The 23,660-nt window shown below is 62.3% G+C and overlaps 4 protein-coding genes across 8 annotated transcripts; 1 reads left to right on the top strand and 3 right to left on the bottom strand.

Annotated features, from left to right (window-relative positions):
- Positions 1-11: 11 nt before the first annotated feature.
- VPS33B (VPS33B late endosome and lysosome associated) lies at positions 12-6,526 on the bottom strand. 2 transcript variants are annotated; one of them, XM_080551624.1, is made up of 23 exons: positions 6,054-6,526; positions 5,651-5,731; positions 5,516-5,577; positions 5,280-5,329; positions 4,821-4,888; positions 4,589-4,634; positions 4,120-4,214; positions 3,612-3,716; positions 3,357-3,453; positions 3,165-3,242; positions 2,998-3,071; positions 2,756-2,842; positions 2,583-2,673; positions 2,302-2,376; positions 1,927-1,991; positions 1,790-1,844; positions 1,664-1,710; positions 1,260-1,392; positions 988-1,061; positions 612-713; positions 414-489; positions 224-337; positions 12-139 (listed from the first exon to the last, which is right to left on the bottom strand). In XM_080551624.1, the coding sequence occupies exons 1-23, from the start codon at positions 6,147-6,149 to the stop codon at positions 60-62; spliced, it is 1,851 nt and encodes a 616-aa protein (XP_080407750.1). In that variant the 5' UTR covers positions 6,150-6,526; the 3' UTR covers positions 12-59. The 2 variants fall into 2 exon arrangements, with proteins under 2 accessions (XP_080407750.1, XP_080407751.1); XM_080551625.1 differs by having other exon boundaries at positions 5,516-5,574; positions 6,054-6,301.
- A 211-nt stretch (positions 6,527-6,737) lies between these two features.
- TTLL13 (tubulin tyrosine ligase like 13) lies at positions 6,738-19,081 on the bottom strand. 4 transcript variants are annotated; one of them, XM_080551620.1, is made up of 15 exons: positions 18,863-19,080; positions 18,268-18,308; positions 17,009-17,127; positions 16,347-16,477; positions 14,695-14,851; positions 14,264-14,414; positions 13,069-13,156; positions 12,702-12,927; positions 11,904-12,088; positions 10,765-10,953; positions 10,106-10,289; positions 9,557-9,754; positions 7,500-7,869; positions 6,952-7,062; positions 6,738-6,884 (listed from the first exon to the last, which is right to left on the bottom strand). In XM_080551620.1, exons 1-14 carry the CDS (start codon positions 19,027-19,029, stop codon positions 6,977-6,979), a joined length of 2,292 nt encoding a protein of 763 aa, XP_080407746.1. In that variant the 5' UTR covers positions 19,030-19,080; the 3' UTR covers positions 6,738-6,884; positions 6,952-6,976. The 4 variants fall into 4 exon arrangements, with proteins under 4 accessions (XP_080407746.1, XP_080407747.1, XP_080407749.1 ...); XM_080551621.1 differs by having other exon boundaries at positions 13,069-13,154; positions 14,271-14,414; XM_080551623.1 differs by lacking the exon at positions 10,765-10,953 and having other exon boundaries at positions 18,863-19,081.
- A 2-nt stretch (positions 19,082-19,083) lies between these two features.
- On the bottom strand, positions 19,084-20,483 carry GDPGP1 (GDP-D-glucose phosphorylase 1). The gene is made up of 2 exons (XM_080551630.1): positions 20,431-20,483; positions 19,084-20,283 (listed from the first exon to the last, which is right to left on the bottom strand). The coding sequence occupies exon 2, from the start codon at positions 20,263-20,265 to the stop codon at positions 19,156-19,158; it is 1,110 nt and encodes a 369-aa protein (XP_080407756.1). The 5' UTR covers positions 20,266-20,283; positions 20,431-20,483; the 3' UTR covers positions 19,084-19,155.
- Positions 20,458-23,422, top strand: CIB1 (calcium and integrin binding 1). Its single transcript, XM_080551635.1, has 7 exons — positions 20,458-20,580; positions 20,857-20,891; positions 21,244-21,346; positions 21,695-21,848; positions 22,119-22,237; positions 22,316-22,404; positions 22,685-23,422. The coding sequence occupies exons 1-7, from the start codon at positions 20,485-20,487 to the stop codon at positions 22,704-22,706; spliced, it is 618 nt and encodes a 205-aa protein (XP_080407761.1). The 5' UTR covers positions 20,458-20,484; the 3' UTR covers positions 22,707-23,422.
- The last annotated feature ends 238 nt before the right edge of the window (positions 23,423-23,660 follow it).

Below are 23,660 nucleotides of genomic sequence, written 5' to 3'. Positions count from 1 at the left end.
AGGAGGCGGGGCGGGGCGGGGCGGGCTCCGTTTATTGGGGGGGGATGGGGGGGGCGGCCTCAGGCGCGGGTCTCCGCCATGGCCTCCATGAGGCGGCCGCTGCTGGTCACGGCCGTGGTGAGGAAGATGAAGCGGCACCCTGCGGGGACACGGCGGCACCGGGCTCAGCCCCGCGGCTCGGCCCCGCGCCCCCGCCGTCCCCCCCCGCCCCGTGCCCCCGCACCTCTCTCCCGGCCCAGGAAGCGCAGCGCCGCCATCTCGGAGCAGGTGCAGCCGCCCAGGAACACGGCCAGCACGGTGCGCTGCGAGTCCCGGCCCGGGCTGGCCTCGGCGGCGCCTGCAAGGCACGGAGGGAGCGCGGTGCCGGACCCCCGCCCCCCCGGCCCCGGCCCGCCGCCCCCGGCCCGCACTACCTGCCTCCGAGAACTCGGTGCCGTTGAGCAGCCGCAGCACCTCCTCCAGGCCCTGCCAGCCCCGCCGCTCCAGCACCTGCCGCCGGGCAGCGGGCTCAGGGGGCGCTGCGGGCGGCCCCGGCCCCGGGGAGCAGCCCCGAGGGGCGGTGGGGGCGCCCTCGGGGGGCGCAGCGCCTTCCCCCCCAGCCCCGGGCCCACCTGCTCGATGATCTTGCAGCTCAGCGGGGTGTAGGCCCCGCTGAAGACGTAGGCCATGTCCCGAGGCATTTTCAGGTCGTACTCGCCGTCCAGTCGGGGGATCTGCGGGGACACGGTGCTCGGTGTGCGACGGCAGAGACACGGACGGGGTGGTCCCTGCATCACACCCCCCGCCAGGGGGGCCCTGCACTTGTGGTGGGGCTGCAGCACCTGCAGCAGGCGAGGCGAGCCGGGCACCCAGCGGCAGCCCCGCTGCCACGCAGCGAGCGTGCCGAGCCGGCAGCCAGGGGCTGCGGAGCTCTGGGGGCAGGCCAGGGCACAGCTCTCCGGCCAGCAGCGGGCAGAGCAGCAGCCCAGCAGCCCCCCGAGGACGTACCAAGCCCAGCTTCTTGCTTATGGCTCGAAAATTGCTCTTCCTGGCCAAGGAATTAAACGCGTCTGTGATCTTTCCTGGAAAAGACAAATACAGCTCAGAGCCCCAGGATGTGTCACAGCAGCTGCCAGCTGGGGCCCAGCAGCTGTGCAGGCACCAGGCTCCGGCGGAGAAGGGGCAGCAGAACCGGCACCAGCTCTGGGGCTGCCCCCAGCCCGGCAGCTCCCTGCGGTGGGCTGCCCTGCCCCGCGGCTCCCCATGGCTCTGGCTCTCACCAGCCGCTCGGTCTGTCACCAGCTTGCTGACTCTGCTCTCCACAGCCGTCAGGGTCTCCCCAGCCGCCTGCTCAGTCAGCAGCCCGATGCGCTTGAGGTTGTGGAAGGTCAGCAAGTGCTCGGGCCCATAGCTCTGGGGAGGGGTCGACTGGATCAGCACGGAGCCCCGGCTGCCAGCACATGCAAAGAAGCAATGTGCCACGTCCACGGGGACGGGCAGGAGCCCTGGGAGGCTGCTTAGGGCACCCCTTTAGGGCAGGCAGAGCCCGTGGCTTGTGCCAACCCCTGCAGCCAGCTGGCACATCCCCGGGGAGCGCTGCAGCGTGGTGCCCCACAGCGAGCAGCAGGCAGGCAGGGACGCCCCATCCAAGCTCACCCTGCGGCGGGCCCCCAGGCAGGCTCACCTGCAGGTACTGGGTCTTCAGGGAGCGGTAGTCTTTGGGGTTGAGACCTGGGGGGACAGGATGCTGCCGTGAGCTGAGCCCGAGGCCCACGGCGCTGCCCCCGCCCGGCGCTGCCAGCCCCCTCACCGTTCTCCGTGATGGACAGCAGGCACATGAGGCGCAGGCTCTCGATGGGGGACACCTACGCGGGAGCAGGCGGTGTGAGAGGGCTGCCAGCCCCTGCGTGTCCCCAGGCACGGCCTGCCCCACAGCACGGCTCTCACCTGCCGGTCGATGTGCTCCTCGATGAAGCTGGTGCTCTCTCGGATGTCGAAACCCTCCAGCAGAGCTGCGGCAGGGGGAGAGGCAGAGTCACTTCACCCATTCCCGGGGCTCTCACCAGCTAGCTGAGGTAGGGTCTCAGCTCAGCCTCCCTGCCTGAACCCCACGGGAAGGGGAAGGCTGGTGATGCTGGGCCGCCTGCCCGGCCACGTGTCAGCCCTGCAAGGATGTGGCTTGACCCTGCTTAAGAGCTCAAAACCCACCCCAACACGAACAGTCTGTAAGGGGCAGCCAGGCTGTGAGACAGATGTGCTCAGATGTGGGGCAATGAGGCTGGGGGGGGCAGGGGGTGACGACAGACACAGAACCATGCTCACAGTGCTCAGCCTTGATCATCTCCTGGAAATCCTGCTTGGTTTTCTTTTTCATGATGGACTCGCAGGCACCAATATCTGCACAGCCAAGAGTTTTCCACTTTGGAGGTGTAACGGGCTCCGCATACAGCTCGTCCCCCAAGCCCCACCATAGACTTCTGCATGTACCAACGGCCCCTGCTGCCTGCCCACTGCTCAGACCCTCTGCCCCTCCCGTGGGCTGTCAGCATCCTGCAACACCCCCTGCTTCCCTGGGGACCCGCTGTCCCAGCCCCGACACCTACGCAGGCTCAGCAGACGATGCTCTTGTTTTAGTCCCTTCAGTTCCTGGGAGACAAAGTTCTTCATCTGCTTGATGTCCATGCCACGGCGCCGCTGCAGAAGGAAGAGCATGGGGGCAGTGAGGCGGCTGCAGAGGGAGGCACTGTGGGTGCCCGCACGACCGGGCGGTACTCACATCGTACTGTGCCTGCAAGTTGCGCGACTTTTGGCTCAGGAAGCCAAACACACTGGAGAAGTGCTCGTTCCGTATCTGGCTGAAGACCTGCAGAGAGCACCGCAGCTTCTGCACACCCGACCCATCACAACCTGCGCCCCCAGGCCCAGCGACTCCCGGCCGTTCCCTGCTCAGCCCCCTCCCGGTGCCCCGCGGAGCGCTGGTGTGACCCACTACCGCCACGGCACGTGGGCAGGACTCACTTTATCCTGGGCATTGAGCAGCACCTTAATGCTCTTGTCAGAGGAGGTGACTTCTGGCCCAAAATCCACACTGCCTGCAGGGAAGGATGAAGAGTAATGGAATCACAGGCTGGATCACAGAACAATTGAATGGCCCCACGTCACCCCACTGCTGCCCTGCGACCTACCGCACTTGATGCGGAAGGTGTCGTCCACCAGCCCCTCATACACCATCTGGGAGCACAGTGCTGTGACATAGTCTGTGTCTGCAACGAGAACCGGCCGCTGCCAGGCTGCCTGCTGCCCCGCGTGTCCCAAACTGCTCCCCCTGCCAGGCCCTGGCCCCACCGCCCCTTGCTCCAGCCTGATCCAGCCCCAACCTCTGTCCATGAGGAAGATGTTCCCGATCTCTGGCTTCCTGCCCTGGCTGTCGCCCTCACTCTCCTCCTCCAGCTCCCGCCACAGCTCATAGCACATCTGCAAGGGGAAAAGCACGCCAGCGCCTGTGGCAGAGCTGCTCCCTGCTCCTGCTGAGGGCCGCAGCGGGCAGCAGGGGCTGGTGCCAACGCAGCCTCCCTGGGGCACGCAGCGGGTGCCTCCGGCCGGGGCGGCGTGAGCCCTGCGGCTGCACCCACCTTGGCGCACCTCCCGATCCCGTAGGCCCTGCTGAACGGCCCGTACAGGGAGTTCAGTAACTGCAGGGCTCGAGCAACCGAGTTGATCCAGCGGTGATCTCCCTCCTGCAGGGAGCACGGGAGCATCAGGGAGCGGCTCTGGGCAGGCCGGCTTGGAAATGACTGCGTGCATCAGGAGCTGGACTGGGGCTGGGGGAGCCGTGGGCTCGGTCCCACTCCAGACGCACGGGAACGCACCAGGTGCCCAGAGCCACCCAGGGAGGACTGGAGGGGCCCGGGCAGGGGAGCTGTGTGTGGAGAAGTGGAGGCACCACAGCCCATCCGAGCAGCCCTCCAGGCAAAATCCACCCCAGGACAGCAGAGTCCTGCAGCGAGGGGCTGAGAGGACTGAGCAGGACACCACGCATCGACTCCCCGAACAAAGCTCTTTTGTCCTGGGCCCAGCAGGTGAGCGCGGGGAAGGCTGCCATCGTGCAGGGCAGCATCCCGGCAGGAGTGTCCTACTGACCAAGAAGTAGTCGCGGAAGAACTCAGGCAGCTCCATGCTGATGATGTCTTCGTCCAGGGGGAGCAGGTAGAAGGACCACTCATCGCAGGTGACATCTGAGCGTGGGACAGGGAAAGGCAACAGTTACCCAGCCCCCAGCAGGAACAGCCCCAGGAATCCTGGCAGCCCCGCGCACAGAGGGGGAGAACAGAGAGACGGGGCCTCCCGAGGGGACTCATTCCCTTCTTCCACCGAGGCAGTGGCAAGGCCATCGCCCCTCCCAGAAGTCAAGGCAGAGGCGCCGATGCTGTGGCGTGCACGCCCCTGCCTGCAGCAGGCAGCCTCGCATGGGCCTGCGGCTGCTGCCCCGGCTCCAGGCCCCGCCAGCCTGGGATGCCCACACCGGGGTTCCCTTGGGGTGCTGCGGTGTCAGAGCCGCCACAGACCAGCCCTCGGGGCAGAGGGCAGCAGGCACCACGGTCCCACTCACCGCCGAAGACTCCCTCTTCCTCCAGCACCATCTCACAGGCATAGAACTGCAAGACAGGAGGAGGCCCTCAGCCCGGCTCCCACCGAGGCAGGCAGCGAGCTCCCAGCAGCGGACGGGACGCTCTCCTTCCCAGACACCCCCCATTTGCTTTAGTTAAATGTTTCTGGGGGGAAAGCAAAGGGCCGGACAGGCACAGCGCGGCGGGGCGCTGGTGGAAGCAGCAGCCACTGACCTTCTGGGGGCTGAAGATGATCTTGTACTTGCGGCTCCGGCCTGACATCTTGTCAGCATTGACGATATCTGCAGACAGAACGCTTGCAGCCCCCATGGACAAGGACTGCCCACCGCCCCAAACGGGCACAATCCCCTTGTAGGATAAGCTCTGGGGTCCTGCTCCCCACTGGACCCAGAATACCTCAGGCAGAAAGCAAAACCCCGAGAGCGGGGCCAGCTGACGGCCCAGGAAGGCCAGCCTGCGGGGGCTGGAAGGACCTGCGGGAGCTCGCTTGGTACTGGCGGTGCACGGCACCGACTGCAGCCCGCGCAGCGTGGGACGCGCCGCACGCCCCTCGTCATCGCTGCTGACCTTCCTGGGGAGGCCCCGCGGCAGCCCCCAGCCTCAGCACGGAGCGGGGGCGTCACCGCTGCCAGCAGGTGACCGACAGCTGCCCGCCGGGCTGCCCGCACTCACCGGCGATGTACTTCATCGTCTTCACCCGCGGCCGGACGAGGAAGCAGAGCCTGCGAGCAGAGCGACAGGGGCGTGAGAGCTGCGGGTGCACAGCCCTGCCCGCCCCGGCTCCGTTCCCGCGGCAGCTCCGCGCTGAGGCCCGTCCGGGCCCGGGGAGGCAAATCCCGAGCTGGCGAGCGGATGAGGCACCCGGCCCCCCTCCGCCTCACAGGGGCCGCGCCTGGGGCCGGACTCACTGGTCGCTGGTGCTGAGGGCGGGCCGGCTCTCCACCTTGTACAGCTTGTCCACCTCGTGCTGCTGCGGGGCGAGGCGCGGGGCTGTCAGCGGGCACTGCCACCACCGCCGGGCCCGGCCGCCCGCCCCGTGGTACCTTCAGGATGGAGACGTTGGCGATGCGGTCCAGGGGGCTCATCAGGTCGGCCTCGATGAACAGGTCCTTCCTCCCAGGGAGCTGCGTGACGGCGGGGCACAGGGTGGGCGCTGCCTGGGGCCGCACCGGGCCCCAGCCTCGGCCCTGCCTGCCCGGGTTGGCACCGTGCCCCCGGTCCTGGTCCCGCTGCCCCCGGTCTCTGTCCTGGTCCCGGTCCCGGTCCTGGTCCCACCGCCCCCTGCTCCTGGTGCCAGTGCCAGCCCCACTGCCTCCCGGTCCCGGTCCTGTCCCTGCCGACCCCCGGTCTTTGCCCCAGTCCCGGTGCCTCCTGGTCCCGGTGCCTGTTTTTGCCGCCCCCGGTCCCGGTGCCGGTGCCGGTGCCGGTCCCTCCCCCCCGGCGGACCTGCTCCAGCAGGTAGATGAGCTGGTCCCGCGCCAGGCGCTTCAGGATGCCGAAGTCGGGCGGCTCGGGCACGTCGCGGCGGGCGGTCGAGGCCATGGCGGGGCCGGCGCCAGCCCCGGAACGGCACCGCCGGGCCGCGGCCCCCCCAGACCCCTCCGGTGCCCCCCGCCCGGACCCGCCGCGGCGGAAGCGGCTCTCGGCACGGCGCAGGGAGGCGGAGGCGGGGCGGGCCCGAGCCTTTTATCGCCGCCGCGCTCCCCCCGCAGCCGCCGCAGCGCCGCCCCCAGCGGCGGGCAGGGCCCCGGCAGCAGCGCCGCGCGCTGCTCCGACCCGGCACCGGATCCGCCGCTTCCGCCGCCCCGGCCCGGCCCCGACCCCGGCCCCGACCCCGGGTACCGAGCCGGCTCCTGCCCCCGCACCGCGCCTCCGGCTCGGGCAGCGCCGTGGCCGCGTCCTCCTCCGTGGGGCCGCCTCGGAGCCCGCGGCCGCTGCGCCGGGCGGCGCCGGGAAGTTACGCGCACAGAGAGAGCGGGCGGAGCCGGGCCCGGTTCAACCGTTTATTGCGAGCCGGGGCCCCAGCCCCGGGGCAGCCGGTACAGCAGCGTGCCGTCGGGGGCGCGCACCTCCAGGCCGCCCTGCGGAGCCGGGCCCGGGGGCGGCGGGGCGGCGGCGCGCAGCTCCCGCAGCACCCGGGCGTCCTGGCGCAGGCGGCGGCGCGGCGGGGGGCAGCCCCGGCCCCGCAGCACCCGGCGCGCCACGTCGGGGCTGACGCCGAAGCCCTCGGCCAGGCGCTCCAGCGGCCACTCCTCGGGCAGCTCCCGCCGCAGGAACCTGCGGGCAGGGGCACGGTCACCGGCGGCCGCCCCCCCGGCCCGGCCCGCCCGGCCCCGGCGCTCACCGCATCTGCTCCATGGCCTGCCAGCTCAGCGTGCGCTCGGGGGCGCCGCGCTCCTCGCCCAGCTCCCGCCGCAGCCGCTGCAGCCGCGCCGCCGCCCGCCGCCTCCGCGCCCTGCGGGGAGAGACGTGAGCGGCCCGGCCCCGGCCCCGGCCCCGGCCCCGGCGCCGGCGCCCCGCACCTCTCGGCCTCCTCCAGCGCCGCGTCCGGCGGCTCCGGGTCCCCGGGCCACGCCGCCGCCGCCCGCCGCGGGGCCCCGGCCAGGAGCGCGGCCGCCCGCAGCCCGCGCCGCAGCAGCGCCGCCATGGCCGGAGCCGGGAGGGGCGGCCCCGGGGGGGGGGGGCGGCGGGGCCGGGGGCCCGGTGCTGGGCCTGCCCGGATCAGTGCCGTGCGGGGCGGGCAGCGGGAGCCGGGCCGGGCATCCTCGCCCGGCTGCTGCGGAGCTCGGAGGGAGCAGGAAGGCCGAGGGCATCACCTCCGCCCCTCATCGGTCACTGATGTGAGCCTCCGGTGTGCAAAGGCAGAACCGAAGTAGGGTAATGCGTACTCACATCCTTCAGCCTTGTTTCTGGCTCCAGGGAGCTGCTGGGCGCTCAGCGGCAGTCCCCTGGTTTTGGTGCAGGGCTGGGTGACCCCTGGTGTCTGCGCAGCCTGGCTCTGCGGGCAGCCCCTGTCCCGTGGCTGGAGGCCGTGCTGCGCCTTGCACTGCTCACGGCAAGGGATGCTCTGGCCTCGAACTGAGAGCGTGCCCACGGCGGCAGGGGCAGAGCCCTGGCCGGCTGGCGGCTGGGCCCTGGTGCTGGGCTTGGGGGTGAACGAGTGCCCCAAAGGCCGGACGGCACCTCCCAGGAGCGAGAGGGGGGTGAGCGTCATCAGGCTGCGGGCCTTCTGTCCCTGGAGTGCGTCCCAGAGAAACTGCGGCTGGAAGGAAAGAAAGCAGCCGCGGCTTAGCTCTGGAGGCCTCAGCAAGAGGAAGGAAGGAAAAATCTTCCCTAGTCACCTACAGGTGCTCACTAAAGCATCTCTGTTGCATTTTCTCTCCAAGCACAGCATGCTCGCAGTCTTAGATTGAAACCATCTAAGGGGGCAGTGCAGCTGCCCGTCTGATCTGCCTGCAGCAGTGCTCAGAGACTCCCAGGCTCTGCCCATAACATTGCTCTGAGCTGGAGTAGGGTTTGTGAAAAGAAATGCCAGAGCTGGCTGGGGAGACTTCAGTGATGAAGGATCTGACCCAGCCCCAAATAATCCTTTGCTGCTGAAAAAGTATGTCCAGAGTTAAGGCAGAGTTTGTGGTTCTGTTCTGCTTTGTCTCACAGAGTAAAAGGCAGCTATCATCACTTCTTACGGATCAAATCGTATCTTAAACTTCTGTTATGTTAAAGGGACCGTTTCCGATTTGTTATAAGGTACTAGAAGACTCCTACGTCCTGAATAATTACTGCAACTCTGGTATCTGGACTTTGTCAGCATCCTTCTGAGGTGCGTTACCCTTCCAGCTGGGAGTGGAAGGCCTTTCTGGAAGCAGATGGTTCCACTGGAAGAGGCTATGGCCCTCGCAAGGTTTTTCATTAATTGCTGGTCCAGAATTAGCACTTCCCCAACACATCAGCCACCATCAGTGCTCCGTTACAGCCCTTATAGCCTGCTGGACTCCACGCATAATGGACTGCTGGCTTCCTCCTCATCTGGTTTTAGACAGCTAGCACCAGTAGCCTGGTTTGGGAATTGGCTGGGTAGCCAGGACTCAGTTTGAGACAATCAAACAGATCTGCTTTAAGGCTAGGTCCATCCCCAGGTTCCCCTGGTGCAATCCTCAGTGCAGCCCAGCTTCCTTCAGCTGTGCACCCTGAGATAATCCAGCACATGACAGCAGCAAGGCCAAGGGTTTACACTGTAGCATGCTCTTGCAGAGTGAGGATGACTGTGAAGGGGGAGCCCTGCACCGAGGGCCGAGCTCTGTGGTGTTTCCAGCACGGGCACTAACAGCATCAGAACACGTGTAATGGACTCATCACCTTCCCTAGGAGGGGGCTCGTGTAATGTGGAGGGCAAATAATTTAGGGAGAGGCATTGTCTGCAGTGCAGAATACACTGAAAGACTTTTTTTTTTAGACGTTTCCATGCTTCCCTTCAGTCCCTCTTTGTTCTGTCTACTTTATCGTGCTCCTAGTGGTTTAATGCTCCTAGCATGTTAGTGTCCCTAGCTTGTAAGAACTCCTTCCTAGGAATTCATCTTATTTAGTCAGGAGGTTCATATTATGGCACTGAAGGAGCAGACCACACTGTGCTGCACGTTGGGGAGAGCAGTGTCCAAAAGGCAGTATTATCGTAGCCTGTTCTTTGGAATAGCAATGAGCAATATCTTCTGGGGAAAGGTGTCCGGGGGCTCTGTGCAGGTGATCGGCATGCCTCCCGTGCACCCACTTGGAAAGAGACAAAGTCACAGAACTATAGGAAAACCCAAGGACCCAGACACTACGTTGGATCTCATTTAACTGAGCCACACCAAAGACGCCCAATGCCCATGATTCACTCCTCACGATCCTCCCGCAAATGACTTGTCTCTTACGTTGGCCTTGCAGGACGGACCTGGGCAATCTTCAGTTACCTGGATCTTGGATGTAACAGGAGAGGATCTCTGGGTGTCAGTTGATCTATCAGTTGTGGGGAGCAGCCGGGAGAGCTGATCTATGATGCCCAGGCCTCGGATTAGGTTCTTACGCTTCAGAAGAGCATTCACTCTTTTCTTCTCTTCATCCTCCACAATATCCTGGGGTTGCATGGAGTCATACTGCACTTGCTGTATCTAAGGAAAGAAACACACAAGTTACAGCAAAGCTGAAGCCATAGTAATGGGCAAGAGAGACAAAGCCACAGACTGCTCTGAGCCCTAAAAGAGTTACAGACTTCGGGGTGGGGTGGGATGAAGATCCCAGTGGGAGGCACAGCAGGGAAGGGCGACATTGGTGCTTACAAGCGCCTCCCAACACAAGTTCTCAACCCTCTGGACTTCATGGAGGGCAGTTCCAGCCTCGTACTTCTGTTCCTTAGGAGACACCCACCCACGGCTCTGTTCCAAGAGCCATGTTACTGCCTTTGAGAGCCCTGTTAGTGCCTTTGAGAGACCCATGGATGAGCACTGACTAGAGCAAAGGACCTTTTTATCCTGCATCTTGGTGCTTCTGGAGGTGAGGTGGGTTATAGAAGCTGTGGTTTTGCTAGGGATCTGGGGTTTGTCCACGGCTGACTCTCCCTGCAGCTCTTCTTTCCTCTCTTTTTTCTTCTTCCTGGTAACAGCTTCTAACTTGTCTTTCTTCGTGCGAATTTCCTCCAGTTGCTGCCTGCCGTGGAAGAACTGCCTTGGTCACTGGTTCCATAATAGCAAAACACTGCAAAGACTTCAACCTGAGGACATTTTACTGCAGTCAGAAGTTCTGTAGTGAATAGATCATAATGGAAATTTGCTAAGTGGGCTAGGAGTGCTTTTAAGAGAGACTACTGTACTCCACTGCTATAAGAAATGTCCATGAATTAGGCTGGGACTGCCAGCAGGGTGGGAAGGGTGGAGGACGCTTTCAATATGTATCTCCAGAGTCTAAAAGTCAGTGGAATATTGCATTTGCCTCTCAAAGGTACACACTAAAGAAGCTGCTTTGCCATGGCAACATAGCACATGCAGACTCTCCTCCTTCCAGCTCTCTCCAGCTTACTTACATCTGTTAAACAACAGAAAGAGTCACTCCCAGGAAGGGATCAGAAGCAAGCGGTCTCTGTTCCGCCCCTGTGAGGGGTGGGTTTTCTGCAGGAGCAATGTACCTGGCACACTCCTCTCGTGCTTTGGATGATACCGTTTCCTGGAAGAGAGAGCTGCTCTGCTTGAAAAATGGCTCGTACTTGTCTGTTCCACACGCTGGATAAATGCGCCGGTAGCTGCCCAGGTGCGAGTTCTCATACTCCTCTGCCTGGGACAGCCAGGCTGCCTGGTTGCTCTCTAACTCCTCGCGTCTGCAAACCAGGAGAAAGCACAGGCAGGCAGGGAGCTGCGATGGGAGACTCCATTTTTTTTACTGCCTGAGAGACAAAGGGCCTAGCTAGCTTTTTCCCCATCTTTCCCCGTTTGGGAGCCCGTTTCACACAGGGTCACTGCAGGGAACCAGCACAACCCACACTTCTTCAGCCTCTACATGTAGAATGCTGGTGAAGTGTTTTCAGGTGTCTCCCCTGCTCCAGGCTCACAACCTGCCCCCTCAGCCTTTTTAACCCAGTTAACAGAAAAGCTTAGTCACAGTGTGCCTGTACAAGAAATATCTGCCACTCCGCGTTCAGCTGGGAGATCTTCACGCCAGCAGGGACCTTGGGGCAGCTGAGGGACATGCAGCGTACAAGGCTGACACGCTCAGCTTCTCCAGCCTGTTATCTCGGGTCTCCTCACTGAAATGGGAGCTGGAGGGAGTTCCTGCCTTGCCCTGTGCGGCAGGAAAAGCCCGGGCAGCAGGCTCATCTAAAATGGCCTCAGGAGGCCATGTGGATTAATTAACCATGAAAGGACACGCAGACAAAGAAGGGTGGGAAAACCCTCAGCCCTGAGAAAGGAACCCTGCCCTGGAGAAGGGCCCTGTGCCCCGGGGTGCTCCCAGCCCCTGCAGCAGTGCTGCGGTCTGTCCTGTGAGCGTCACTGTAAGCCCAGGGATGCTGGCACGGCCTGACGGCAATAAAAGGACGTGACGAGCAGGCACAGCTCGATGGGGAAGATTGTACAGGCCAGAGGCCAGAGCACGGGCAGTCTCAGATCTCCTCGCACCCAGGGACCAGACCTGGCTCTTCCTGTCCATGGTGCGGATGGCTTGGGCGATCTCTCCTCAGAGGCCCTACAGTGCCACAGCCCCTAGAAGCTTTTGTGTCGCATCCCGGCTCTCCTCACCAGGGACCTGCAGCACTATGCAGAAGAGCAATACCTGGATACACGGGGAGCCTGATGGCTCTGGAGGAGTCGTTCCTTTGCCCGCTGCTTGTCTTCTTCCAGCACTTTCCTTTTGTTACAGGCATGCACGTTTATTAAGTTGATGGTGTCACAGAGAAGAGCATCCTTCACCTCATGGTCCAGGCGAGAGTCCGTGGTGAAACTGGGAGAGTGGTTCACCTGCCAAAACAAGCAGCTGATCGAACCTGGCGACTCCCAGCCCCAGGAGACCAACTCCCAGACTGTGCTGCCAGCTGCAGGCTTGCTGGCCCCAACCTGCCCCACTGTACACTTTCCATCAATCACAGAATATCTTGAGTTGGAAGGGACCCACAAGGATCGAGTCCAATTGATGCTCTCCCCTGTAACAGCGACAGAAAGCAGGAGGCTGCACGCAGTGTCTGGTTCTGTCCCTCTGCCCCTTCTGCAGTGTGATGCTCAACCCAATGCAGGCCATTCAGCTCCTACACCCCACAGGACTCCAAGAGTAGGGCAGCTATCGTAAATTCAGGATGCTGTTGCAGATCAAGGAGCTCTAAGATTCAGGAAACTCCCTGTTGTTAGAGAGGGTGTACAGGGAACAGGTTCTTAGATCTGGTGAATTGAGGTTGCTTAGCCTGCAGCAGGTTGCTTGGCCACTTGTCTTCATAGACTGTTTAATTTTGTGAGCGAGGTGGTCCAGTTTAGTCAAGTAAGTTCTGTTCATCCCACCACCCCTTGTTCTGGAGCTTTCCCCAGACAAGCAAGCTCTCAGCTATCTGCTGCTTCAGCACAGCAGGAGACTTTTCCTCACCTCCAGCAGCCAAGGTTTCAGCTTTCTGTCTAGCAAAATATCAAAACCCAGTATCTCAAAGCAGGCGCAGCCAGTAGCGTGGTTAGGAAAGCAGCTTTGGTAATTGTGTTTCACCACAGGGTGAGCTGAAATAAGAGTCTTTATAATAATATCTTCAATATCTTCCCAGAGTTTTGTTGTGTTGTAGCTGTTATCCGTCATCCAAGCATTCAGGGTAGAGAGTTTCCTGTGTGGAGGACAGGAGAAGTTAAGAGCTCACCTGTGATACCATGTTTCCCCCAAGAACGATGGAAGTAAACCAATGTCCCCAACGCAGCTTTCCTGCAGGATGTGCACCAGGCTTTGTGGTACCTGAACGAGACAATACCTCTTACTGCCCATCGTGTCATCCTGGATGAAGTTTGCATGACGTTTGTTGATAGCATAATTGGTCAAATGCATGCAGATATCACCCTGAGAGAGGAACCGCGAGAAACCTTTCATTAACTCTCAGCTGCAGAGTGTAGACAGAAACAACAGCCCCATTAGTACCAACCTAGCCACCAGCTTCACCCACCCCTGCCTCCTCTCTGTGGCAGTGGCTTGCAGCAAGGAGTTAATTACGCTGGTGATTCATTCTCTAGCCAGAAGTTAGAGCAAACAGAGCTCTACCTGCTCCCTACCACTGTCCTATCTCTTGGGGGAGAGCATGGGCGTAAGCTCCACAGATGCCATTCCAGTTGTGGCCTCACCAGAAAACAAGGGACTCCCCAGGGCAGCAGCTGCAGCACGTTTTTGCAGATTCTTCCTCCTCTTTTATTCATCCAAAGCAAAAGAGCACTCCAATATATAAACGTATTGGAGTGAGGGAGGGCATACAAATACGCAGCTCTGGGACAAGTGGGCACACAGTCAGAAATCCAGGGTATCTCATGCCAGCCTGTGACCAGAACGCAGCAATCCAACACTAGAGTCCATCTTCCTTTGGGATTTTATAGGATATGGACCCCTACCTAGAGATGGGCATGGTCTACACCTTTCTTTCCCTGTTCTCCTTCCTGTCTTTCCTAGGCTGTTCCACTACCACCAGGTAATTCTCAGGTCCCTCTTCTACCTGAAGTACAGGCAGATAAAGAAAGGTGCAGACCTGAGAATGCTCACAGAGGCAAGAAGCAGTAGCAGTGTTGCCCAGAGACGTCGTGGAGTCTCCATCTGTGCGAGTTTTCAACACCTAACTGTGTGAAACTCAGAGAAACCAGATCTGAATTTACTGTTGGCCTGGTTTAGAGCAGAATGTGGGACTCAAGACCTTCCAGCATTCCTCCAAATCTGAACGCCTCTAAGATTCTGTGATAATGCCAGTAAACAGCCCAGACGTGGGACCTGGGAGTAGATCTACTTCAGACAGTCCCGAAATAACTGCTGTGGGGAGGAGATGCAGAGGGAGGGGAGAAGAAGAAAGAAAGAAACTTAGGTCCCGTAAAACGCACCAGTACCCGCCTTTTTGCATTCTGGAATGCCCCTAGGACAAACTAGGGTCTAAAAACTATAGATACTATGTGAGTTTTTTTGTAAACCTCCCTTTTTTACCAGGTTTCTCCTGCTGGGATCGATGTACCTCATGGTCGCAAACCGGGCCAGACCCTCCTTGTAGACAAAAATCCTCAGTGGGTCACAAGATGTGACCAGCACATAGATACGCATGTCAAATTTAAAGCCATCAATAAGGAGAGGCTGTGAGAAAAAAGGCAGGAGCAAGCATGAGATAAAGGAACATTGCTAGGCGTGCCGCTGATTCCTGGAGGTCAGCTGCTCTGCGTGCACTGCTGCTGCCACTTCCTGGCAGCTCAGCAGTGAGGAGAAAGGCAAGCTTTTGCTATGCTGCACTGCAGCCACACCGGTGCCCCTGGCAGATTCAGGAGACGTGGGGCAAAGGACATAGGGAGGAGGCAGGGTGCTGGAAGAGCTAAGGAGTTGCAATCCTCCACCTGTATTTCAAGACTATCTCCATTACCTTAGAGATATACTGCTGACAGATCATATGCTCTCCGTGTTTGATCTCCTCCGGATTACGTGTTATGAAGATGCCTCTCCCTTGGCAGCCGCTGTCTGGCTTGCAGATGAATGTTCTGTTTTTCCTCCTGCGCCTGTAGGCCTGGAAATCTCCATAGCTGTACAACAAAGGGTTGACTGTTACACGCTGCAGAAAAAGAGCCCCTCACCTCTCTGATAACATTTAGATATTCACACTATGGTGCTGTGGGCCAGTACAGACCAATCTTCTGCAGCACAGAAATAGTACGACTATCCTGACTGACATCAGTTATCACTTAGTCCTTGTGCAACCTGGCAAAGCTCTTCTGGTTCCAACTTTTGCCTGCACACATCTCCCCCTCTACCAGGGGGTTCACAGGAAATGGTCACCGTTGCTTATACAGAAGCCAGTTAAGGTTTTGGCTCCACTGCTGCAGAAGGATCAGGGGAAAATAAACAAGCCCTGGCTACAAAGGAGGAGGAGGAGGTCTCAAGTCCTTACATCCCCTTTTCCAGCCCATCAGCAAACAGTCAGGATGCAACAGCCAGGATGTTCTACGCAGGGTGCAGGGGCTCTCAAGCTGAGCTCACGTATGATGCTACATGGCTGATCTTCAAGAGCAGCTCCATTGGGAGTACGATGCCTTGAAGAGTCAAGCCCACGTGCCAGTTCAGTATTTTGCTGTTGAGGGAGGAACACAGTCTCTATACTGGGCACCACATTTAAGGGAAATGGGGAGGCAAACAGGACAAATCCCAGAAAACAGTGCCAAGAACGATCTGAGTCCAGGAAACGCAACCTGGAAAGACAGACTGAGAGAACTAGGTTAGTCTTTTCCAGAAAGGAGAGGACTGAGAGGGCCTGTACCAATAGCCTTCCTGTGCCTGGTATTATTAGCAAAACCCAGCAAACCACTGCTCTCCAGGACCAGTGCCTCCAGGTGAAGTACTAAAGTGCTGATATTTCAGCAAAGATGCTTTAGGTCAGATATTAAGAAAACCATCGTAAACATGAGGTGAGTTCAGCTACAGAACGTATCACGGAAGCCCTACTTTACGGTTTGCAGGAAATGCTAATCTTTCAGCTACACTTCTGTGATTGTTTGCCTGTGTATTATCAGAGAAGCCAGGCCTTCTGCCCCAAACTTTGAATAATATGATGATAGTTTACATATAACTGCACAAGTATTTTGTTTAGCATGATGACCTGCACTCTCAGTATCCTCTGCCATGACACAGCATGCTTCTCTGTTACCTCTCCTGTTCCCAGTGAGCTCATGACCCTCAGAAACGCAGATATTACGCTTCCCATCTAGCCCAGTGCCCTTTGTCTTTCAGGGTGGGTCCCTCTTCTGAGATTTAGCCCTTTGGCCTGCAACCTGCCAAACAGCAAGGTGTGTTGTAGCAGGTGCCATTCCACAGCCTAATTCAATCTAACGAGGATTAAAGATGCGTGAAACTAGAAATGGGTCTCGGCACCCTGTTCAGATCCAGGGAAGGTTATGAAGGCCCAGGCCAAGACACGAAATCTCAGAGAGGCCCCCCACGTCCAAGCCCTAGCTGTCAAGCATAGAAGCTCCCACTTCCTATTTCACACCCCTATTCTCTGCTGCAGTAATGTGTATCACTCACTCAGCTGGCAGGCACCAAGTACGGGGAAAAATATTGTACTCCTTGGGGAAGAGTCTGAGCATGCGGTTAAGGTTGCGAGCCAACAAGTTCTTACGGCAGATCTCTATCATGCCGGGAAAATGGTTGATTTTCTGAAAGAGGTGCAGAAGAAAAACAGAATCATCACTGATAGTCCTTGAGACCCAGGGAAAGCCAGTGTATGAAGAAATAAGCAGCAGAACGGGAAGCCAGGCGAGCAGTTGCCTTGAACGTCTGCTCAAGGATAAGATTACACTAGAATTGCTTTATCTGAACTTCACCAGCGTGATTTATCTGCTCGTTCCACCTCAGCCCTGAAGCTCTCCCTTCCCAAAATATTGCAGCTTATGGAAGGGAGCAGTTTGTCCGAAAGAACCATTTATTTCACTCTACATTAGAGGCTGGCAACTTTCCAGTTCGTGCTACTGACTGCTGAACTGTTGCTGAGGGCGCCGTATCAGGGACACAACAGAAGCAGTGGCTGGTGAACCTGTGCACTCTGGGACCAACACAGATAAGGAGGGCGCACGGGTGCTCGTTTAGACACTTCTGTTTTGTTCTGCAACGCTTTGTTCCGCTAACCCTGTCTCATCCTCCTTTCCTGAGCTCTTCCTGCTGGGCACCCTTTACATGGGGGTATTTACCTGGAACCGTTTCATTTCCATGACACGCTCCAGAGAGACCGAGTAGTCAGTCCAGTACACCGTCCACTCCTCGTTTTCTCCCACTTCTTTCAGCCCGCAGCACTGTGCAGCACGTCGCACTGTACCAAAGAAAGCACATGACAAGGGGCCAGGCAGAGGATATAAATGCCAGGGACTGTTAAATCCCCCAAATAAACAGGAACGTGGAACAAAGCTCTCCAGACTGCACTGCCACTCTCAAACGTGACGAGGTCTCGGTGGGACCCTTCAGGAGGCATCACAACCACAAGCTTTACCACGCTAACTCACTACAGACTCTGACTGCAAGTACACTGGGGAACAACGTCCCTGTAAGTCCTCTTGCTGTGGGGTCCCTGAGCACCCTCTGAATTACAGCAGGCTTGCATCCGCCACGTGCTTGATACCGCACAGGCAGATACAAGGCTTCTGAAGACTGCCACACCATCTCCGGTGGGGATGCTCATCCACCTCCTGTCACCAAACCAAGCGTAGCCCTAGGTGGAACACGCACGGCTTGTCGCTCTGTGTTAAAACAGTGCTCCTTGCACAGCTGACCTTTAGCTGACCACAACTAAAGGCTGTGACTTTTAGCAATGCATATGTGGTTGCAGTGCTAGAGTAGTCATTAGCAAATTGACTAATAACATCTGTCAAATCGTTCCTTTAAGATACAGCTTGTGGCAGCCAAGAAGAGCAAGACAAGGAGCAGGAACCAGTTACCCAGAGCACGTCACTGGAGATGAATGGCAAAGAGATGTTGCAGGTACTGATCCAGCCTGTTCCACCCCCCGCTTCAAGGTAAGCTGTTTATAGAGCTCACTTCGTTTCCCCAGGCACGGGTACCAGTCCTGCTTTATAACTGCCCCCAGCCGAACCTTTCCCTCCGATCTAAGCAGAGGCACGGCAAATGCAGATGTGCTGGGTGGTGAGAGCTTGCAGTGCTGCTGCACGTTTTGTGCCTCTTTAAGCAGAGAGCACCTCGGCCCAAAGAGCAGAATTTTCACAGGAGTCAAGTCCCTTACAAACAATAAACACGTGAAAAGAAAGCAACCGCGCAGCGGAAATTGAACACCAGCACTCCTCGCTGGCCGACCGGGCACGCAAAGAGCTCGCTGCGGGCGGCCTTCATCCCGAGGGGCACGCGGCAGCGCCCCGGCCTTACCGCAGCGCCCCGGCCTTACCGCAGCGCCCCGGCCTTACCGCAGCGCCCCGGCCTTACCGCAGCGCCCCGGCCTTACCGCTCTCATACTTGCAGCTGGTCAGGTTGATGGACGGGACGCTGGAATTGAAAGAGACCAAACAAGAGCTGCTCAGTGCGGCGACCAGAGCCCATTTGAGGGTGTGTGGGCAGGACGGGGACGGCTGCCTTGCTGCAGCCGTGTTGTCAGCCGTGCCCCACACAGCCCACGGGCAGAGCGCGCCCGGTGCCGACACGGCCCCGGTGAGCCGTGAGGCGATGCGGTCCTGACCCCGGGGCTGCCGCGGGCACGTCGTGCTGGGGACGATTTACGGGACGCGGTGTTCCTCCTACGCTTCAGAAAGGCCCCAGAGGCCTCCCCGGGGCAGGGGCCCGGCCGGCCGTTACCGCGGCCTCGCGTCCCGCGGGGGGCACCGGCCCCGTCCCGCCGCTGAGGGCACACGGGCACCGCGCCCCGGGACAGACACCAGGACACGGAGCGTGCACGGACGGGCTTTATGTGCGCGGCCGCGGGCAGGACGGACAGAGCGACGGACGGACCGACGGACAGACAGACAGACCGACGGACAGACAGACAGACAGACCGACCGACCGACCGACGGGCTCCCCGCGCGGCCCCCGCCCGCCGCACTCGCCTGCGCTTCTTCCGCTTCCCCCGCGGCGCCAGGCCGTGGGCGGGGGTCCCGGCGGCCCCGTTCCCGTTCCCGTGGGCAGGGGTCCCGCCGGGGGCAGGGGTCCCGCCGGGGGCAGGGCTCCCGCCCGGTGCCGAGGCCGCCGCCCCCCCCCCGCCGCCCGCCTCCATGGCGCCGCTCCGGGGCCGCCGCCGTCTCCATGGCGACGCCCCCCCCCCCCGCTCCCCCCCCCCCCCCCGGGCCACCGAGACGCCGGCGGGCGGAGCGGCCGGGCGGGCGGTCACGTGCCGGGGCGGTCACGTGTCCGGGCGGCGGCCCGCCGTGCCGGGCGGCGGCAGCAGCTCGGCCGCCAGGCGGCGCAGCTCGGGCTCGGGCAGCAGCGGGCGGCGCAGGGCGCGCAGCGCCTCGGCCTCCGACAGCGCCCGGAAGGCGGCGGCGGCCGGCAGCGGCAGGTACCCGGCCAGCTCGCACAGCGCCGCGGCCGGCACCGCCCCCGCCTCGGGCTCGGGCTCGAAGCTCGGCCGGCGCGGCCACAGCAGCACCCGCAGCCCCGGCGCCGCTGCCCCGCCCGCCGGCGGCGCGCCCCGCGTGGCGAACGCGTTGTAGGCCAGGCCCCGCGCCGCCAGGCCGCCCGCCAGGCCGCACACGGCCTCCGCCAGGCCCCGCAGGTCCGCGCCCGCCGCGTAGAAGAGCAGGGCGGGCGCCGGGACGTCCCGCAGCAGGGCCAGGCCCCGCTCGGGCAGCAGCGGCTCGGCGGGCGCCGACTCGACGCGCAGCGGGTGGGCCAGGTAGAAGGCGTGCAGGTGCAGGTGGTTGACGGAGGCCGAGGCGCCCAGGCTGTTGAAGCCCACGCGGAAGCCGGGCTGGGCGCTGAGCAGCACGGCCTCCAGCCCGAAGCGCAGCAGCTGCGGGGTGAGCGCCTGCGGCAGCCCCAGCGCCGGCTCGGGCAGCAGCAGGACGTGGCCGCGCTCCAGCGGGCTGACGTTGATGGCCACCAGCACGCGGTCGAGGGGCGGCGGGTCGCCCCCCGTGCGGCGGCGCAGGCGCAGCAGCACCTCCCCGGGCCGGATCCGCGTGAAGTTGAACTGCCGCGGGTCGAAGGGCTGCGTCAGGCTGCGGATGGCCTGCGGCGGCCGGCGCTCGGTGGCGCGCTGCGGGTTGAGCTGCGCCACCAGGCCCATGGCGCCGGGCAGGACGCGCGTGGGCAGCTCCCCGAGGCGGTACCGGAACAGGCCCCGCGCCATGCGGTCCTGCCACGCGCCCAGCAGGGCCCGGTCGAAGCGGGACGGCGCGGCGCCGGGCCAGGCGACCCCCTGCAGCACGAACTCGTCCTCCCCGTACACGAAGTCCTCGGGCTCGGGGGCGTCCGGCGGCCCCGGCTGCTCCCCGCTGCTCGCCGCCGCCATGCTCGGTGCCACCGGGACCTGCCGGGGGGGGCGGCCGGGTGAGCGCCGCGGTGCTGGGGCCGGCCCCCGGCCCCGCGCTGCCCCCGCCGCGCTGCCCCGCGCCCTCCCGCCGCGGTCCCGCTCCCGGTGCTCCCGGTCCCGCTCCCGGTCCCGGCCCCCCCGCACCTGCCCACGTGCCGCGCGGCACCGGAGGCGGGGCGGGGCGGGGGGGGCGTTGCCATGGCAGCGGCAGTGACGTGCGAGGCGGAAGCGGCCCCGGGCGGCATGGGGGGCGCGGGCAGCCTGCTGCCGCGGGAGGCGCTGCGCGAGTACCAGGTGCGGGGGGCGGCACCGGCACCGGGACCGGCACCGGCACCGGGGGGCTGCGGGACCGGGGGGCTGCGGGGGCCGGGGCCGGGGGGGCTCCGGGGTCGGGGCCGGGGAGCACAGGGGATGGGGCCGGGCTCGGGAGGGGGACCGGGACCGGGACGCACAGGGACCGGGGGGCACAGGGGAGGGGGCCGGGGCCGGGCTCGGGGTCCCGCGGGGAGCAGCTCCCCGCCGAGGGCCCGGGGCCGCCCGGCTGGGCGCTGACGCGCGCTGTCCCCGCAGGAGCTGACCTTCCTGAGCAAGCAGGAGATCCTGCTGTGAGTGCCCGGGCCGCGCGGGGGGCTCCGCTCCGGGAGGGGGCTGCCCCGGGGCCGGGAGGGCCGGGAGGGCGGCCCGGGGCCGGGCCGAGCCTTTTCCCTGCCCGCGGGGCCGCCGGCGGCAGGGTGCGAAGGTCGCTGGGTGCGGCCGCCCCGGGCAGGGCGCCCGGCTGCTGCCCTGCGGGAGCGTCACCGGCTGCGGAGCGGGGCCGCCCGTGGCACGGAGGGGACGGGCGACGGGGCCGGGTCCTCGCCCCCCGGTGCCGGTCCCGGGAGCTGGCGCTTCCCCCCGGCCCGAGGGGCGCCCCACGCCGCTCGCGCACAGAGCCTCTCTTGTTCTTGCCTCTTCAAGTGCCTACAAGAGGTTCAGTGAGCTGCTGCCAAAGGAGCAGAGGGAGAATGCCTGCTCCCTGCGCGTTCCCAAGAGCCGGATCCTGACGCTGCCCGAGCTGCGGGTACGGTGCCTGGCGGCAGCGGGACCCCGCGCTGCTCCCGGGGTGGGGTGCGTCTGGGCAGGGCACCGCTCACCCCTCGAGGGCCCCGTGGTGCCCACGCTCGGACCTTGCCGTGCTGCTCTGACCGACACTTGGGCAGCGTCTCGCCCGCCCCATGTCAGCTGTGCCTACAATTGGATCCCTTGTCCCCTCCGTGCTGCTGGGCCGAGGGCGATGCTGCCCAGGGTGGCACAGCTGCACTGCGCACGAGGGCCTGGTGGCAGAGCGGGGCACCCCGTGTGTGCGGGGCAGTGCTCCACAGGGCCTGGCACCCGTGGGAGCCTGCCCTGAGCCCTCCCATCTCGGCAGGCAAACCCCTTCCAGCACCGGATCTGCAGGGTCTTCTCCACCTCAGAGGAGGGGGACGACAGCATGTCCTTTGAAGACTTCCTCGACATGCTGAGTGTCTTCAGCGACTCCGCCACCTCGGATATCAAATCCCACTACGCTTTCCGCATCTTTGGTAACTCTGGGGGCAGACGCAGTGTTCTGGGATCCTCCCCCTGTGGTTGGGGACAGCCTGCAAGGGCTGGCAGGGCCCTCACGGTGCCCACAGCAGTGGCAGCTTTAGGGACTCCCTGCGGGGACCATGCATTCGGCAGGGCGTGCGTAAGATGTGCGGTGCCGAGTTGCCGTGCCTGCAGGTCATCCAGGCCCCCTCTTCCCTAAGCATGAGTGCTTCTGACTCGAGGCACGGGGGCCCTGCCGAGATGTAACTTTCCTCTCCCCAAAGACTTTGACGATGATGGGACTCTGGACAGAAAGGACCTGGAGAAGCTGGTCAACTGCTTGACAGGGCAAGGTGAGGAGGCCTCTCTGAGCAACGCGGAGATGGAGCAGCTCATCCAGAACGTGAGGACCATCAGGCTGGGCAGGGGTCGCTGCATGGTCCTGGCCACACAGAGCTCACTGCTTTTCTCTCCCCTGCAGATCCTGGAGGAGTCAGACATTGACAAGGACGGCACCATCAACCTCTCCGAGTTCCAGCACGTTGTCTCCCGCTCCCCGGACTTTGCCAGGTACTGTGGCCTGCAGTGGTGCAGTCCCAGGGGGCTCTGTCGAGGGGCTAGCCCACCCCGATTGCTGCGCTGGCTTTGGGGCAGAGCTCTCATGGGAGCAGTAAGGCAAGCCTATCCCTTACGAGGTCTCCTGTAACAGCAAAGGGAACTTCACCCCATGATAAATCTGTAGAGGCCCCTCTGGCACGGGGTGACAATGTGTCCCCAGAGCACTGGTTGCTCGCACACTGCTTGCTTCCAACGCAGTGAGGAGATGCAGAACTTGTCGTGTCTCTTGCAGCTCCTTCAAGATCGTCCTGTGAGAGCCCTGCAGCTCTCCAGCAGAACTGCTTCTCTGGCTACCACAGCTCTTCATGGTCTCAGACATTTCCTCTTCCAGTGAGCAGGGCGGCAGAGGGCCCTGCGCCTCACCAGCCTGGCGGTACCGCAGTGCCTTAGGCAGGACTCTGCTCCTGCTCCCTTCTGATGCACAGCAGGCGTCTGCAGGGCTCTGCAGCCGATGAGTGGTCCTGGGACGCTGCCTTGCCACGGTCCTGGACACATCCACCAGACCAGGAGGCAGCAGCTCTGCTGCCTCAGGATCAGATTTTAACCCTTCATGAGCGCAGCTCTGCGGTGGGTCGGGGCTGGCACAGGGGTGCTCCTGGCTGGGGCCACGCTGCACCGAGCACAGCCCCTCTCACCGCTCACAGTACCAATTTGTGCCTTCCACTGCTCTTCCTCGGGGCCTTCCTGCACAACAGGGATTCTTCTGAGAAATAATCCACCTCGGATGCAATGTCCCAGCAGTGATGCTGTCCTCTTGCCACTCCGGAGCTGCGCCTCCCTGCTTGCAGGGCTGGCCCCGGGGCAGCAGGAGCCGCAGCCGCACTCTGCCTCAGCATCAGTGCACTCAGGGTCTGGTTTTCCTTTTCTTTTCCTCTCTGCCCCTCCTCGGGCTTGCATTCAGCTGTGGCTCTGCATGCTCTTCCTCTCTGTGCTTTGGAGAGGACAAATAAAGGGCTCTGGTTTCACCCTCTGCCTGGCCCTGCTGCTTTTGTCTCACTCCGGGGGACGGAGGAGGGGGGGACTGCCCCCAGCGCTGCAGGACCGGTGCCATGAGGGGTGCTGGGGACGCGGCCTCCTGCCAGGCCCCTCTGCCTGCGCCAGCTGCAGCTCCCAGGGACGGGGCCTGCGGGGGGCCCGGCGCTGCCGGGGGACAGCTCCCTCCTCGGGGGGACACCTCCCTCCTTGGGAGAACCGGGGGCTGTTTCCCA

Source organism: Anser brachyrhynchus (genome assembly GCF_964034855.1).
Source record: "Anser brachyrhynchus genome assembly, chromosome: 11".
NCBI lineage: Eukaryota > Metazoa > Chordata > Aves > Anseriformes > Anatidae > Anser > Anser brachyrhynchus.
This window is presented reverse-complemented; position numbering and strand designations above follow the sequence as displayed.

Excerpts from the sequence above, each read along its gene's own strand:
- VPS33B (XM_080551624.1), bottom strand. The coding sequence starts at position 6,149 with ATGGCCTCGACCGCCCGCCGCGACGTGCCCGAGCCGCCCGACTTCGGC. Across the intron at positions 1,062-1,259 it reads GGTGACAGACCGAGCGGCTG|GAAAGATCACAGACGCGTTT; the intron begins GTGAGAGCCAGA and ends TGTCTTTTCCAG. Across the intron at positions 140-223 it reads CTTCCTGGGCCGGGAGAGAG|GGTGCCGCTTCATCTTCCTC; the intron begins GTGCGGGGGCAC and ends GTGTCCCCGCAG.
- TTLL13 (XM_080551620.1), bottom strand. The coding sequence starts at position 19,029 with ATGGAGGCGGGCGGCGGGGGGGGGGCGGCGGCCTCGGCACCGGGCGGG. Across the intron at positions 9,755-10,105 it reads CCAAGATGCAGGATAAAAAG|ATACAGCAAGTGCAGTATGA; the intron begins GTCCTTTGCTCT and ends TTCTTTCCTTAG. Across the intron at positions 7,063-7,499 it reads CAGAAACAAGGCTGAAGGAT|GGCGCGGAGGCGGCGGGCGG; the intron begins GTGAGTACGCAT and ends CTCTCCCCGCAG.
- GDPGP1 (XM_080551630.1), bottom strand. The coding sequence starts at position 20,265 with ATGGCGGCGGCGAGCAGCGGGGAGCAGCCGGGGCCGCCGGACGCCCCC.
- CIB1 (XM_080551635.1), top strand. The coding sequence starts at position 20,485 with ATGGCAGCGGCAGTGACGTGCGAGGCGGAAGCGGCCCCGGGCGGCATG. Across the intron at positions 20,581-20,856 it reads AGGCGCTGCGCGAGTACCAG|GAGCTGACCTTCCTGAGCAA; the intron begins GTGCGGGGGGCG and ends CTGTCCCCGCAG. Across the intron at positions 22,238-22,315 it reads TGGAGCAGCTCATCCAGAAC|ATCCTGGAGGAGTCAGACAT; the intron begins GTGAGGACCATC and ends TCTCCCCTGCAG.